At 53.0% G+C, this 14,937-nt stretch overlaps 6 protein-coding genes across 6 annotated transcripts; 2 read left to right on the plus strand and 4 right to left on the minus strand.

Moving 5' to 3' along the window:
* Nucleotides 1–162: 162 nt before the first annotated feature.
* On the minus strand, nucleotides 163–2,901 carry Z520_08212 (uncharacterized protein; the record flags this gene model as incomplete). Its single annotated transcript, XM_016778709.1, has 1 exon — nucleotides 163–2,901. The coding sequence occupies one exon, from the start codon at nucleotides 2,899–2,901 to the stop codon at nucleotides 163–165; it is 2,739 nt and encodes a 912-aa protein (XP_016630080.1).
* Nucleotides 2,902–3,620: 719 nt separating this feature from the next.
* On the minus strand, nucleotides 3,621–4,751 carry Z520_08213 (uncharacterized protein; the record flags this gene model as incomplete). The annotated part of the gene is made up of 1 exon (XM_016778710.1): nucleotides 3,621–4,751. One exon carries the CDS (start codon nucleotides 4,749–4,751, stop codon nucleotides 3,621–3,623), a length of 1,131 nt encoding a protein of 376 aa, XP_016630081.1.
* Nucleotides 4,752–5,850: 1,099 nt separating this feature from the next.
* Nucleotides 5,851–7,606, minus strand: Z520_08214 (uncharacterized protein; the record flags this gene model as incomplete). The annotated part of the gene is made up of 2 exons (XM_016778711.1): nucleotides 5,851–7,525; nucleotides 7,575–7,606. 2 exons carry the CDS (start codon nucleotides 7,604–7,606, stop codon nucleotides 5,851–5,853), a joined length of 1,707 nt encoding a protein of 568 aa, XP_016630082.1.
* Nucleotides 7,607–7,923: 317 nt separating this feature from the next.
* Nucleotides 7,924–8,532, minus strand: Z520_08215 (uncharacterized protein; the record flags this gene model as incomplete). The annotated part of the gene is made up of 1 exon (XM_016778712.1): nucleotides 7,924–8,532. The coding sequence occupies one exon, from the start codon at nucleotides 8,530–8,532 to the stop codon at nucleotides 7,924–7,926; it is 609 nt and encodes a 202-aa protein (XP_016630083.1).
* A 652-nt stretch (nucleotides 8,533–9,184) lies between these two features.
* Z520_08216 (uncharacterized protein) lies at nucleotides 9,185–10,573 on the plus strand (the record flags this gene model as incomplete). Its single annotated transcript, XM_016778713.1, has 1 exon — nucleotides 9,185–10,573. The coding sequence occupies one exon, from the start codon at nucleotides 9,185–9,187 to the stop codon at nucleotides 10,571–10,573; it is 1,389 nt and encodes a 462-aa protein (XP_016630084.1).
* A 2,016-nt stretch (nucleotides 10,574–12,589) lies between these two features.
* On the plus strand, nucleotides 12,590–14,118 carry Z520_08217 (uncharacterized protein; the record flags this gene model as incomplete). Its single annotated transcript, XM_016778714.1, has 7 exons — nucleotides 12,590–12,796; nucleotides 12,861–12,912; nucleotides 12,983–13,068; nucleotides 13,167–13,325; nucleotides 13,618–13,823; nucleotides 13,881–13,905; nucleotides 14,002–14,118. 7 exons carry the CDS (start codon nucleotides 12,590–12,592, stop codon nucleotides 14,116–14,118), a joined length of 852 nt encoding a protein of 283 aa, XP_016630085.1.
* Nucleotides 14,119–14,937: the final 819 nt, after the last annotated feature.

Below are 14,937 nucleotides of genomic sequence, written 5' to 3' on the forward strand. Positions count from 1 at the left end.
ATTGCCCATTTGTATAGCCTGCCTGCTGAAACGCCCAGAGAACCCAACCCAGGAATATGCAACGACGGTGACATGCCACGCCTCCAGGTCGTGATGCGGAACCTCGGTAGTCAAACACATGCATGCATAGCTCGTTCATCTCACATCAACAGTCGTGTCATGTCATCTTTTCCTCGGACTCCCTGTTGCCTCGCTAACTCCATCGTCCTCCATCTCATCTTCTTCCTCGATCAAAGCCGGCGTCCGCCTCTCATTTCTCCGTTTTGGCCTTCTCCTCCGCGCACTGGAGATATTGCTGGCCGAGTCATCCGGCTCTATCTCCCCAAAACCATCCCACTCACCGAGGCCATCGTCAGTTTCGGCATCCCACCGTCCGGAACCCATCCCGTTTTCCCCGTTGGGCATGATGCCGCTCGCGGGGGTATCCATGCGGACCTCAATGCCGCCGCCCATCGCTGAGCCGCGTCTTCGCTGCGCTGCGGCGGCCAAACCAGCCGACCGCTCTCGCAAGGCCCGACGAACGGTTTCCGCCTTGTTATGCAAGACCTCGAAGGCATCTTCGAGAGCTTCCATCCCGGCGTAGATGTCGCGTTCGATCTCTGCAAGGGTGGCCAGCTCCGTCTCCTCGTCAAACGCGATGGGCGCACCACATTGAGCATTGGGAATAACATTAGTGTGAGGGTAAGGCTGAGAGTAGCTGGCCTGGCGAGACCCGTAGCCCGTGGCATTAGTTTGAGGGCCGTACCCAGGCGTCGCACCTCTTGTGGGAGGCCGATATGGAGTCGGACCTCTTGACGGAACATGCTCGGGCAAAGGAACGTCCTCTGCACCACTTCTAAGGAATCCGTCAAAGCGGCCAGAGATCAGGATATCCCACTCGTCGTTGGAAATGGCGGCCAAGGTGGCCAGTGCGTTGTGCAATGAAGGGTTGTTGAGAAGGAACAAAGCAGCCTCGGAATCTCTTGGCATCATCGCCAACCGGTACAACCTCTGAATCGCTTGCGCAGCCACTGCGATGTGTGGAGGCCGGACTCTAGGGGCGGGCGCCGGCGTTGGTGTCGGCTTTGGTGGGCCGGACTCGCCATTCTGCTTCTCCAGTTCAGGGGTCGGTACACGTCTTGGAGGTTCGATCGGCCGATCCACGATACCCAGCAAGATTTTGAAAGTCGGCCTCTGTTCGGCGGGCAGATGTGTCAAGATGGCAAACGTCAACGTTTCTTCATCGACTTCCTCAGGAGGCGAACTAGGGTCATCGCTCTGTCGGCTGAGCCACTTGTCCACGCTTTGCTTCGTCTTGCGTGACTGCCGGATATAGTGTTCTCTGTACTCTTCCGGCACATCAATGTCAAGTTTCTGCATCGGCACACGAAACTCCAGGGATATTCCTAACCCCACCGGCGACTGTGTGAACGCGAAAGGTGGCCAACTCGGGAGATCTTTTCTGCCAGAAACCAGTTCTAGGACTTCGCCCCAGCTGACACCCCTCACGTCCTCGGCATGGTCGTATTCACACATTGGGCATTGACAGGCTTCCGACGAGATGTCCCGAGCAAACACAGCTTCAAGGCGATCAAGCAGTCGGCGTGCAACAGAGCGGTACCCAGTGGCAACGGCTAAAGAACCGTTCTTCGACATGACTTTTTCAAAATCGTCAAGCAGCGCAACGTAAGGTTCGAATAGATTTGCCACCATAATGGATGGTTGGTTCGGCGATTGAGCCTGTTGTATCGCCATGGGCTTCCCTGCCAGCAGCAGATTTTTCGTTACCGACTGGTTTAGTCCGCCATGCTGCAGCAGGTAGTCAACCTTAGGCACAGTGACCGGAATGGGCGCCGGAGGCGGTGGTGGAGGTCCTGGAGTCTGTGAGATGGGCGCCGGCGTCCCCGTAAAGACTGAGGCACTGTCTTCTATAAACACCTCCATTGGGGTAACACCCCTTGACTGGGGGAGGATGACGGCTGGACCATCTGGATACACCGCTGCGGGAGGGATTTTCGAGCCTGGCCGCTGAATTGTAGGCTGCTCTGGGGCTATTGAGGTCGCTTCGGAGCTGATGTTCGTGCCGGATTCGGTTGCGCTGTTGGTGGTCGCGGGAGAGTCAGTTCGGGTGGGTTGGCTGACTGACCTTTGTGAAACCGGGATTGTCGAGACCGGGGTTACCGTCTTCAGCGGCGTGGTTGGTGTATCACGCGGTTTTCGGGTCGGAGAACTGTCTGTGCCCAATTCAGAAGAACTGCGCAGATGGCCGTTCGATCTCCTTGTTTTTGGTATAAGGCGTGCCTTGCTCGTGATCTTCACGTCTCCGTCGGTCTGAGAGCCTTTTTCTTCTTCCTGGATGGTCTCGACTGACACGGGTCTGCCGATATTGGATTTCCATTTCGCCGTCCCCGAGGTCTTGTCGGTAAGCGGCGGACTGGGCGGCGCATCATTCGCAGCAGCAGCAGAATGCCTCGAGGGTAGTTTGTCCTTGGAAGCGTTCAGATCGGTCGCAGGAGGAGTAAAGACGTTGAGGACCGGGTGACCTGCCAACCCAACGGCTTCGCGGCTATGTTCTCTGGAGAATGAAGGATACGGTAAGCTGGACTTGGAGTCCGATTTGACGGGGACATCTTCGACTTTTCCCGGCATGGAGGACCGCCTCTTTTCATTGACCGGGGAGATGGATGTCCTTGAGGATGTCTTTTCTCGGACAGAAGCTTTGCGATGATGAGACCGATGTTTTTCCTTGTCCTTATCTCTGTCCCTCTCTCTGTCTCTGTCTCGGTCACGATCTTTGTCCCGATCTCTTTCTCGGTCCCGGTCTCGCTCTCGATCTCGTTCTCTTCTGTCCTTTTCTGATCGCGACGACTCCTTTTTCTCGCGTCGCCGCTCGGCGCTATTATCTCGAATCTTGGAAGGCATGATGCTGGACGGGAGGTCGCATGGTGCGGCCGCAGATGGTAGTACTTCGAGGCGCTTAGGCCTTGGGTACCATTTGTGCCCAAAGGCGATTTATTGTGGAGTGGCAGGGCGCTTAAGCTGGCGGGGAGGAGAACCTGTCACCAGAAAGAACGGGAAGATGTTTTTGCCAGTGATGTCGAAGGGTAGCTGTCGGAGGAGGAGAGAGACAAGTCGTGCGAAGGGAATTGAGTTTGATCAGTGCGACTGTCAGGCTTTGGGTGTCGTGTCACTTTGTGGTTTGGTTCTTCCAAGGATGAGGCCCCCATCTGCGATGATGTCGTTGGTGGTCGAGGCGCAGTCGGTCGAATTGCTGGTGGCAGGGAAAATAGCAAGGCTGCCTGCAGCCTGATTGGACATTCAAGGCGCCCGCCAGTGCCTCCTCAATTCCCACGCCTTGGCTTCCACCAGCAAAAATAGATAATTAAATCGAGTAGACAATCTCAATCAGGATATTATTGAGTACATCTTTTTAAGCGCTTGTTTGATTTCAATAATGTCTCTACAACCCATGCCAGCAAGCAAGCCATGTGTCTACCGCTTGATTGTCCAGGTGCGCAAACTCAGATCCCCACGATCCCTTCGATCTGCCCTCACCAGACATTTCTCTGTCTGAGCTCGGCCCATGCTGGACCCCGGTCAGTCATGCTCATCCTGTGTTTCCCCTCTAATGTTCATGCCATCTACATGTTTAATACTAGAAAAGCGCCGCCGACTAAGGCCGCTGCACCCATTGCCCCGGTATTTGCAGGCGCCGCAGCTCCAGAACTACTACTTGATGTCGCTCTCGCACCTGTGGCTGACTGGTTGGCACTGGTGCTAGTTGGCGTCGGCACACCAGAAGTGAAGGGGATATTGCTGGCAGAGCTAACATCGCTGAATGCAGGCGAGCCGGACACTTGGGATGGGTTGGGCCTCGCAGTGGTATTGTTGGGGTTCAGCACATTGTCAATGACGTGAACCACGCCGTTCGCGACGAGCACGTCTGGTACAACCACGCGTGCGCTGTTGACGAAGACCTCCCCATCCTCGATGGTGATGGTCACGTCTTTGCCCTGAACCGTTTTCACCGTGCCGTTCTGTAGCAGGGGGCTGTAGCCGACAACACCTTGAACGAGATGATACTGCAGGATCGACGACAAGCCCTGTGTGGTCAGATTGGGCAGAGCGGAACCGATCGCCTCGAAAGCTTCGTTGTTGGGGACGAACAAAGTCACATCAGACAGAGTGTCGACCGTTGTCACCAGATTCGCGCTGGTGAGAGCTCCGGTGGCAGCGGAGAGATCGAGTTGAGCTGCGGTGTCCGAAATGCTTTGCGGGACAGTCAAGACGTCGTCAATAATGTGAACCACGCCACCAGTGAAGTTGACGGGGCCGCTGCTGACACTCGCATTGTTGAGCAACCCTGAGACAAAGGCAGTCTGGTTCTTGGTGGAGGTTGCTTCCACAACTTGACCCCCAGTCACATTGGTGAACTGAGGTGGTTGCAGTAGAGTAGGGACGAACTGCTTGTCGCTAAAATCGGTGTGGGTTCCATCTAAAACGTGGTAGGTCAACAGTGCTTGGATCGCCGAGGTATCGTTCTGAACCAGGGCAGCTCCTGCCGACGAGTGTGCCAGCCTCGCAAAAGCATTGTTGTTGGGTGCGAGGACAGTGATGTTCTGCAGCGATGCCAGTTTCGCCGTGAGGTCCGGAAACAGTGCGAGGTACGAGGTCAGGTTGGACAGCTCGGGGGTATTCGCGAGTATGGTGGTCAAGTCCTGCGCAACAGCCATGCCAATAACGGCGCTTACAGTCAATTTCCTGAACAACATCATTGGAGATCTCGGGAACAGTGAGTAGTACGGGCTGAGAAGAGCAGAAGATGGATGGACGGAGAACGGAAATGATGGATCAAGGAAGTTGGGGGGCACAAGATTGAAAAGAGGCAGTCTGATGAAGAGGTATTTGAGGACCGCGCTGGCCAAATCTTCTTCCCCAGACAAACGACACACGAGTCACTGAAGCCGGGTGCTGCCTGTTCCGGTTTCTCGGTCGTGGCACGCAGTCACTGCCGTGGGATGGTGTAACTTGAGAAACGGCATGCCAGTCGGTACCAAGCAAGCCGCTGCCTTGGAGGACGAGAAATTCAAGGTATTGACCCACTGAGCAATACCTACAGAACGAAGACTAAGGGAGATAACAAGCGAGTCCAATGGATGGGATATAGGTAGGTACACGAGGTCTGTCAATCATAAGCCTATTAGCCTCTGCGAAACTGGAAGCGTGTGATCTGTAGTCCAGGGTCTTTTAGGTCGCTCAGGGAGAAGCATGGCTTGATACTGAATAGCCTTTGTCGGTGTTACGCTGACAAAAGTTGAAATAAATGATGATCGGTAATGCCCTGAAGTTCCGCTGCTCAGTAGCTCTTAGACGCAAAACAAGACAAATAGAGAAGAGGGGTCAAGTATGTGAGGATGAGACAGATGGTATTCAAATCACAAGTGTAGAGCTGAAGACCGAAATGAAATCCTGAAACACACGAACAAGGGGTTGCTACAGCCGACAAACCGGCCGCCTCATCTTGTTATGAGAGATTCCCCTGATGCAAGGCTGCCCCAAGTCTTGTGGCACTGAACCTCGATTAGCGTCTATTGATTCGAAGAGCCACCTGTGGAGAAATGGGAGAGAGAAAATAGACCCGATTTCGGCCATCCGAAGCATTCGCAGTCTTTGACCATTGAAAGAAGTGAAAACAGAGGGTGATATCGTCACCGACGTCCGAGGCCGTTGCTTACACCCTGAAGGTCTTATGAGTTTCAGATCGGGTTGGCTGTCCTCAGTGTTGGTCCTAGCGCGGAATCGGTGTTTCTAGCCTCACAGGCTCAGCAGACCGCGGTGGACAGGACAGAACTGCTTTTCCAGAGCACATTATCATGTTTTCGTCTGACCAGGCCATGAGCCTAGACCTCCTCCGCCCAATTCAAATGCTTTGGCAGCTTTCATCACTGCAATATCATCCCATCTCTTGCCAATCACCTGCATACCGACGGGGAGCATCCCGCGCCCGTTCCGTGCAGGTGCCCAACCACAGGGGACGTTCAACGCTGGATGGCCTGTGGCGTTGAATGGGCAGGTATTGTTGGTCGCCCCAACTGCCAATTTGATCTTGTCCATGACGGTACTTCCGCCCTCGACCTCAGCTCGCAGGTCAGGATGCGGGGGAGCAACGGTTGGTGTCGTAGGGGTAATAAGGACATCAAATTCTTCCAAGGCCTTGTCGTAAGCCGCTCTTAACTGCAAGACATGACGATGCGCCTTGGCCTGGACTTCTGGGCCGAATTTTTCTTTCAAAAAGGTCTCGCAGAAAATGATGTTTATGACTGCGGGGTTGGCCACGGTCAGTAGATCATACATTTCTTGATCCGGAGGCCATCTCAGGGACAGGTGTGGAATGTTGTGGCTGAGCGCGTCGGGTACTCGGCCGCCGATGGCCAGTCCGGCAAGATGTGTTCTTGTCGCTGCTGTCCAGATGGCGGGACCGAGCAGATGCATAGGAATCGAAACTTCAGACACTGTCGCACCGCTTGCCTCAAAGTATTTCAATGCAGCGGAGCGCACAGTCTCTGCAACTTCGGGCTGGGTGCCTGGAGAACTGAGTGACTCTGTTATGATGCCAACTTTGAGGCCTTTGCCCGGGTTCTGCGCAGCAGCGAGTTGCTTCGCATAATCAACAACGTGTTGCGGGAGCGGCGATTCCGGCGTCATGCGTGTATCCAGGCCGTCGTAGCCGGCAACGACTTCAAGTAGAGTGGCTATATCTTCTAGTTTCCGCGCCATTGGGCCTGTATAGTCGATCATTGGATGGAGTCCAGCAATTCCAGTATACGGGACTAGTCCATGGGTAGGTTTAAGGCCATAGACACCGCAATACGAAGACGGAAGTCGAATGCTCCCCGCCTGATCGCCACCCATCGCCAGGTCTACGTCTTCCCCAGCTTCATTCAGACCAGGTACTCCAGCAGCTCGAGCGATCCCTAGTGCAAGAAGACATGCTCCTCCACTAGTACTCCCGCCAGTATTATAATCGTGAAGCCAAGGGTTGTGGACCGGTCCGTTGGCTGAAGTATAGGACATAGGCGTCAGAGAATAGTTTTCGCATGTCGATGTGCCTACTATTGTGGCTCCAGCCTCCAGCAATCTCCTTGTGATTGGAGCGTCGATCGTTGCAATGGGGTATTTTCCGTCCTTGGAAACCAACTGAGGGAAAGTTCCACAGGTATGTGGCAGACCATAAACAGACATGTTATCTTTCATGATGACCTTGCGACCTTTGAGAACGTCCGATAGCGGTTTTTCTGCAACGATATTGGCTTGGTGACTCCAAGCATTGTGGCTGTTATTCTTGGGTTTCCAATATTCTCGTCCACCGATGGTAGGGACAGGCTCGAGTCGAGGATCGACATAGTCCGGCAGGCTGTTGACATTTGCAGCCGTCATATCCGCTGATTGAAGGACAAGTAGGTATGCTTCTTCGTCTGCCTTGGACGCAATTCTGATGTTGTTGCGCGCCGCGACATCGTGAAGTACATCGAGGGTGACGCTGGACCTTGAACGATGTTAGCGAAATTTTGAAGCGTGATGAGGACTCAACGTACTGCTGTCCGTCTGCTAGCGCCACGATAGACATCGCCGATGAGTTTGGCTCTCTGAATCCTTCCCTCGAGGTCGAATAAAAGGATCTGGCTCGACAGTGGTAGGATTAGGAAACATAATGAATGTTCAATGGAGGGACGCTGATGTCCGACTGCGGACGTGGATCTCCTTTGAAATTGTTTGTTCGTTGCATCCAGTGCGGGAAGGAGAAAGTGCTTCAAGGCGGAGTATACCTCGTCTCGAACCTCGTCTCGAAGAGATTGCCGCCTCCCCGTAACGCTGCGCTGGTGCTGTATTCCATTGAGGCTGTTTGCAGTGTCGCATGCTCACCTTCCATGACCGCAGCATATTTTAAAGTTGAGCTCCCGCCGGGACATTTTCCAGCCAGTTCCAAGTTACCAATACTCTACCAAGGTCGACGTCGGCCAACTCAGCAAAAGTATTGATGGTGACATCGATATCCGTCGGCTGACAGCCCGTGCACCTGTCTACAACAGTCAAATCCACGCTCTTGTTGTCCCTGCGCGCCCTGATCTTCTTGCCGCACAATGGATTTGCATTTGGGTCGCTGCCAACACTGACTGCGTCAAATACAATGTGTGAGATGGCCACAATCTTGTCGTTGTCGGTGGACGTGAGCCCGCACGCTCCCAAACCCGGCTCGTAGTAGGTCAGGTCGCCAGTGTAAGGTCCACCATTTCCCGAAGGTAGTGGGAGGTTCTGCTTGTGGTGGTGCGTCGAAAGACCTGCTGCGAGTCCGATGATTAGGGCAATGATGGCAAGGACGATGACCAAGACAATGATGCGCGTCCTGCGCGAGAGGTTCTTCCATCGGCTCAGGAGACTTTCGGGCTTATCAGGGGTTCGGGTTGGTAGAGTTGTGGGCACAGGTTTCCGCCGAATTGTAGATCTTGCAGTCTCTTCCATTTCTCCTACTTGTGCTTCTTCTGCTTCACCCATCTTCGGTCTCCGTTTAGGGCTCAATTTCTGTAGAAAGGAATAGGGGACGGTGTGCGAGGCTCGACTCGGGTGGTTCAGTCGCCCACCGGATGTATAAGGGGCTTCTCCAGCTGCTCAGTCAGAGCTTTTCAGAACCTGTTCAAGCGTCATGTTCGTCCACAAGCAGCAAAGGGCAGAAATGCCTCTGTCGCAGTCAGATTGAAATTGCGCGCCAAAGGGCTGTGGAGCTCTCTCGCCTCGCACGCCCCGTTTCGATCGTGATTGGTTCCCCCAACATTGCCCTGGCAGATGGCGAGTAGCGATGCTTGGACGTAGACGATGCACCCAGAGAGAGGTCGGTGGGCTCAACCCGAGTGTTGACGGCCATGAGGCAGATGGACCTTGAGGAGATCCATTGCAGGCTGGCCATTTGGGTCTGGAGGGTCGAATACAGTGCCAAACGGATGCCAATTAGTGACAATTTGCCGCGCCCACAAGTCGGTGCGGCATGCATTCACTCGTAGTAAAGGTGAAGAGGGATTCAAATGCATTATGAGGATATTCCACGACTTGAGTGCATGGCCAGATCGCTGGTGTACCTATGGAACTCCAAGTTCTTGTTCTCCTCTTCTGAAACAATCACCGACGATCCGTCGCGTCGAGTCGACTGACGATGGCGACTCCGGCGCTAACCTCCTCTGGTACGACAATGCTGTCGCCACCTTCTTCTCCACTCTCAGAAGCCGAGTTGCCAGTCATTCCTACCAATGACCTGGGCATGATTGCTGACGATGAATGCTCGCGGGAAAAGGATCAAGCTGGACCAGCGGCAAACGCAATCCGAAAACGCAGAGCTGCTGGTACACGTCGCAAGGTTACCTATGTCTCTAGGCATTTCACGAACGAGATCTCCAAAGATGAGCAGCAGGGCGATGATTTGATGGACAAAGACAAGATGCTCGACCAGACAATAGGTGCAGACTTTGGAAATGCTTCAGTCGTTGCCACACCGCCGGATACGCCTGCCAAAGGCCGGGTCTACTATGGACTCAATGTCGATGAGCTCTCGTCGGACTCCAGTCTCACCGATGTGCCAGATGATATCGGGCCTGACCCATTTTTGCCACTCCTTCAATCCCCTTCGGCTGGCCCCAGGACCGGAGAAGTCAAGATCAAACCCAAGAAGCCCCGAAGGTCAACAACGTCGCCCTACTTCCCGCAAGCAAATAAACATCGACCTACGTTCCTGGCGACATTGCCATTCCCGCCTCTGTCCCACGATAGGTTCGGCCTGATGCAAGAGAGGCTGGCTCACGACCCATTTCGTCTCCTTATCGCTACCATTTTCTTGAATAAAACCCCTGGAGAGCGTGCAATGCCTGTCTTCTATCAACTCATGTCACGATACCCTACGCCGGCAGATCTTGCTAACGCCGAGGTTAGCGACATTACTTCGATAATCTACGGCCTAGGTTTCCAGAATCAGCGGGCTAGAAAATGCGTTGCAATGGCAAAAGTCTGGCTCGAAAGACCCCCTTCACGCGGGATGCGTTATAGGAAGCACAATTATCCGTTGAAAGGCGACGGGCGAGATGTCAAGCAAGACGAAGTCCTCGATGACGGGGATGAGCGTGTGGCGTGGGAGATTTCTCATCTGCCTGGACTTGGACCTTACTCTCATGACAGTTGGCGCATGTTTTGCCGGGATCAGCTGAGAGGCGTCGCCAAGAGTTGGAACGGTGAAGGAGCAGAGGACCCCGACACCTTTGAGCCGGAGTGGAAGAGGGTGGTTCCCTTGGATAAGGAATTACGAGCCTACCTTACTTGGATGTGGTTAAAAGAAGGCTGGGTTTGGAATAAAGAGACTGGAAAGCGAACAAAGGCCAGCCATGAGCTTCTGTCGATGGCAAGAGGAGGCGGGATCGTGTTAGAAGAGAAAGACTCTCCCCATCTAATTGTCAAAAGCGTCCAGGAGGACAACATCGATACCCTGAAAGAGGAGCGGAAAGTCGAGAGGACTGCCGGAGAATACTTGCCCGAGAATTCGACTCGACGGGCCTGAGATCGAAGAGGATGGGCCCCTAACGAATTTGACCTGCACCGCAATCCCTTATCCTGCCAGCAGTCACTACCTCGATGAAAGCAGAGCGGAGCTCACCAAGCGAATCGGCACAAGGGCCGTCTCCAAATGCGGTGCTCAAACTCCTTCAGTCCCTCGCCTGGTGCCCTCAAACTTTGCGCTTCCGAAAGTGCAATATAGGCAAAACTAAAAGACTACAAATTCCATCTCCCTCTGGACGGCGACATTGTTCCGGTGGAGAGACCAACCCAACAAGCAGCATACGAGAGTATTTGAGCGAGCTGATGTCTTCATGGCGATCTGCGGGGTCTCCGCTTTCCCAAGCCGTCAATCCTGGGGTATATTTTCGTGTTCAGGTGGGCCCGCTTCTCCGAACCGCTTGTTCTCGATCTTTGGGTCATGCATCTCGAAATGTCTGCTCGCGGTAGATGAGCCCATTCAGCAATGTCTACCGATAAATACGAAGTCACGTCGCATTTCGACACCACGATGGTGAGAGATCTGCAATGAACCGCTAGAGTCACAATAAGTCTGTGCACGGGGACGATGTCTGTGAGTATTGAAAGCTATCATAGACATGAAAAGAAAGTGCAATTCGCACCGAGCAAGGAAGAGGGCGGCCGCAGGGCGTGGTAAGTCGGGCCTTTATGGCTCCTGGCTTGGCGACTAAGGGGTTTAAGTCCCTGACATGTTGCGTCTATCAAGAGCACGTCAATGCTCAGACCATCTCCTGGCCCAAGGCATCGCGCGCCTTCGTACAAATGGGAGTGATGCACCGCGACATTCGCCCGGCGGCGAGACGAAGGCGGAATTCGAACCTGCTCCAGCTCGCCACCCAGGAACAATAAACATATATCCCTGATGATCACGATCTTCAACCCCCCAACAACTTGGCAGGTGATAGAAATTGAATCGCACGAATACCGCGTACCAGTATTGCATAGCAGCTGAATCTTCCGCTTACCCACTGCAGAAAGACATTCCACTGCTCAGACCTCTAACACGAGTCATTCGATCATACGGGGCGCCACTTTCAAAGGTCAGAAACCAAGACTCCAGAAACACCTCGGCTTCAAGGTGTCAGTGCGGCAGAAATCACCTTAAGCGAAGCCTCGAGCAGAGATGCAAGCTTGTCACTCGGCATTATCCTATAAGGTTGGAGATGGTAGGCGAAGATGTTCAAGCAGGGTTTCGGCCGCAAGTTTGCATTTCAATCGTTGCGAATTACCAGCTTCACTCAAAGCTCCCAGCCCAGGTCACAGGTTTTTGTCGGCTTCACTGAGTAGCGCGTTGGTCATGGATGAACTAGCTACATCAAGCTGACACGTGTGTAGAACGCGCCCCGTTGAGTACGGGGAACAAGGTCAGTCAAGCTGCCTCCCACACACATGGCAAACCTCTATTGATTTCCAGTATTCCGGACTCAGATACCTGGAGCATTGCCATTATCATTGGCCTCTGTCTGTACCACCATTTTTTCACCTCTTACTTTGTGGTTTGATTCACAGCAATGCTTAAGGCACGCAGCTACTGCCGTCCACCTTCACTACATGTACGTGATATTGAAGGCTTTCTTCGTCGAAGCATGTGGAGGCAATTACAGCAGGAGATGAAGAAACGTTTGCAGAAGGACCCTGTACCTACCTATCACTTTACTATCAACTTGACCTTTCTCACAGCTATTAGTCTATCGTGCTCTGTCACCCTGTCACTCACTGTCACTCTGTCACTCTTTGTCACCCCGCCACTATGACCAAGAGTGAAATTGAAATGTCTGGTGGCTGGCACAACTAATCCGCAGAAAGACCTGTCTTTGTGACAGTCGATTCGACTGTGCTGCCTTTGCTGCTGTGCTTGCGACAACAACTTGTAGGCCTTTGCTCTCATCTCGCCGTTTTCCTCCGCGGCCGCTTTCTTTTCATACGAGCCCCCTTCTACAGCATCATCTTCATCCCTCCTTCGTTGTTGTACGTCTCCAGGCTTGGGGACACGGCCAGGATGATATTTTTCTCACTCCTTCTCTACCTCCTGAGCTTGAGGTTTGGTCTTGCAGCCTATCCACATATCTGGTTTCCAGATTACTTCGAGACAGATCCAAAGTTCAAAGCCGACTATCCGACATGGAAGGGCGTGGTCGATCAGGCTTTCCAAGACGCTATCACTCTGGCGCGAGTGGTAGTACTGACAGGGAATTCTTGTGACCCGGTAAGATTGTGGCAGCAACGTGTTGCATGACTTGGGAGTATCCTACTGAGAACGACGGCACAAGGCTTTCTTGCGATACTTCCAAAAACAAGATTACAATTTTGTACAAGCTTTGTGTAAGTGCTCCAGGATTGCTTGAATCCAAAATTGGCTGCGCTTTTCAACGATAAGCTGACCATGCAAAAGTCCGAAAGATCGCCAATATCCCCGCATCCATGAACACCGGTAGTCCAGAAGAGGTGCTTGCTCTCCTGCAAAGTACAAATCCTGCGGTAAGTCCGTATCACGCTCGATACCACAAATGCACAAGAGTTATAGTGGATTTCGACAATGCAAGTGCAATCCAGGAGACGAGGCTGACGCTTGGCAGGCGTCCTTTGGGCCAGTGTGGGACAAACTGCTCCTTTCGTTCACCGACTACCCCCAGAGTCCGTGGGATATTGGTAGCCTTGCCAGTTGTAACATGCAAGGCGTCAATGGTTACCTCAACTATGATGGCAAAGCACCAAGAGAAGCTAACGATCCAGCTGTAAGAGGATCGCCCTATCTCCAGGTGTCGGGGTATCTGGGAATGTGCCCGGAAGCCATCAACTGGCAGACTTGTGTCGACCTAGCCACTACCGAGAACCCACCTGACTGGGCAAAGAAAACGACAGGGGAAGGCTTCTCCAGCGGATGGAGCTGCGATGGACTTGGAGACAGAGACACTGGGGACATGAGAACGATAGGGTCTAGTCTGCTGCATGAGATGTTCCACGCAAGTGCCCCTGCTCTATCTCCCCTTGTCCCACTGCTTCTGCCTGCTAACGGAAGCCCTTTAGTGGCCAGAGCTGTTCAAAGGCATCCCTACGTACATGCAGGTCATTGAGGAACACCAATTCGGGCCGCAAATCGCCGACTATATAATCCCCGGTCCATTCCCAGATCCCTACGGACCGTTCAATGCTGCCAGCCTTGCAAAGTTTCCCGCAGACAAGAAGACAGGGTACTCGCTAGCAATTCAGAACGCGGAAAACTATGTATGGTAGTAAGTCCACGATCTATTTTCCATTGTGTTGCCTGTGTATGCTAACAAAGTGTGCAGTGCCAATTCGAAGTATTGGGCTTGGGTAAGTCTCGTCCAGTTTTGCAACCAGATCCTGTCACAAGCCCACAGTCCATGCCATGCTCTATAGACCGGTGCCCCTGCTAACGTCTCTGTTCAGAAATGTAATCGACCGTTTGCGGCCGCCACCACCGAAGCAGACAATATGTTCAATCAATTTCGAGCAAGAGGTCCTCCGATGTACGGAACTTGGAACCAACCGCTCCCAGATAGCTAGAGTGACCTCCAATCGCAGGCCCGCTGCGCTGGTCCGGTCGCAACTGCGCGGTCCTGTTCATCGACCATCACTCAGCTGTGGCGGCGTTGCCTGAACTCTAGTTTGGTTGACATAGAGCAATGCGTAATGGCATCTGGAACGTGAAAGTTGTACGCCGGGTTCCAGGAGGTGAGCCATACAGGGTGGAGAGCTCTTCGAATTTGCGACTGATTTGGATGGGTGGTCTGTACTATTCACAGCTCTGGTCGTTGAGAACGCTGCAACTAAAGGTCTCTCGTTGTGACGCCACGGCAACAGCAACCTACCTAAGCAGCCTATTTCTCAGCTGTTCAGTCAGATATCATCTACTATCCATCAAGCCTGTGGGCTAATACGACATATGATCCAATGCCCTCAATCTTCTTGGAACGAAGATCCGTGCCTCAGCAGAGAGCTTTTGGCAGTATTCAGTGCGGAAAATAGGTCTTGTGGCTACGAGGTGGATTAACGCTGCCTGAGTCAAAATCTGAACACAGACCAGGGCGAATACCAAAGTGCCTCTGAGCTTGATATCATTGCCAACAAGGAGTGCTCCCACGATAATTGAAGCTTTGTTACCCATCATGAAGCCTTAAACGTCTTTATTCTCATGAGTCGTTTGACTATGCTGCGAATATTCAGGCCTCATGCTTCGAAACTCTCTTGGGAATATTCCTCACCTTCATCACTCTCTGCTTCGTACCTTACTCAAGACAAAGCAGCAAGCATGACTTATGGCAGCACATTGACACCAATCTACGAAACCTTAATCTCCAAAAAGCGTCGCAGCAACAAGCGTGC

This window comes from Fonsecaea multimorphosa (assembly GCF_000836435.1).
Source record: "Fonsecaea multimorphosa CBS 102226 unplaced genomic scaffold supercont1.18, whole genome shotgun sequence".
NCBI classification, from domain to species: Eukaryota; Fungi; Ascomycota; class Eurotiomycetes; order Chaetothyriales; family Herpotrichiellaceae; genus Fonsecaea; species Fonsecaea multimorphosa.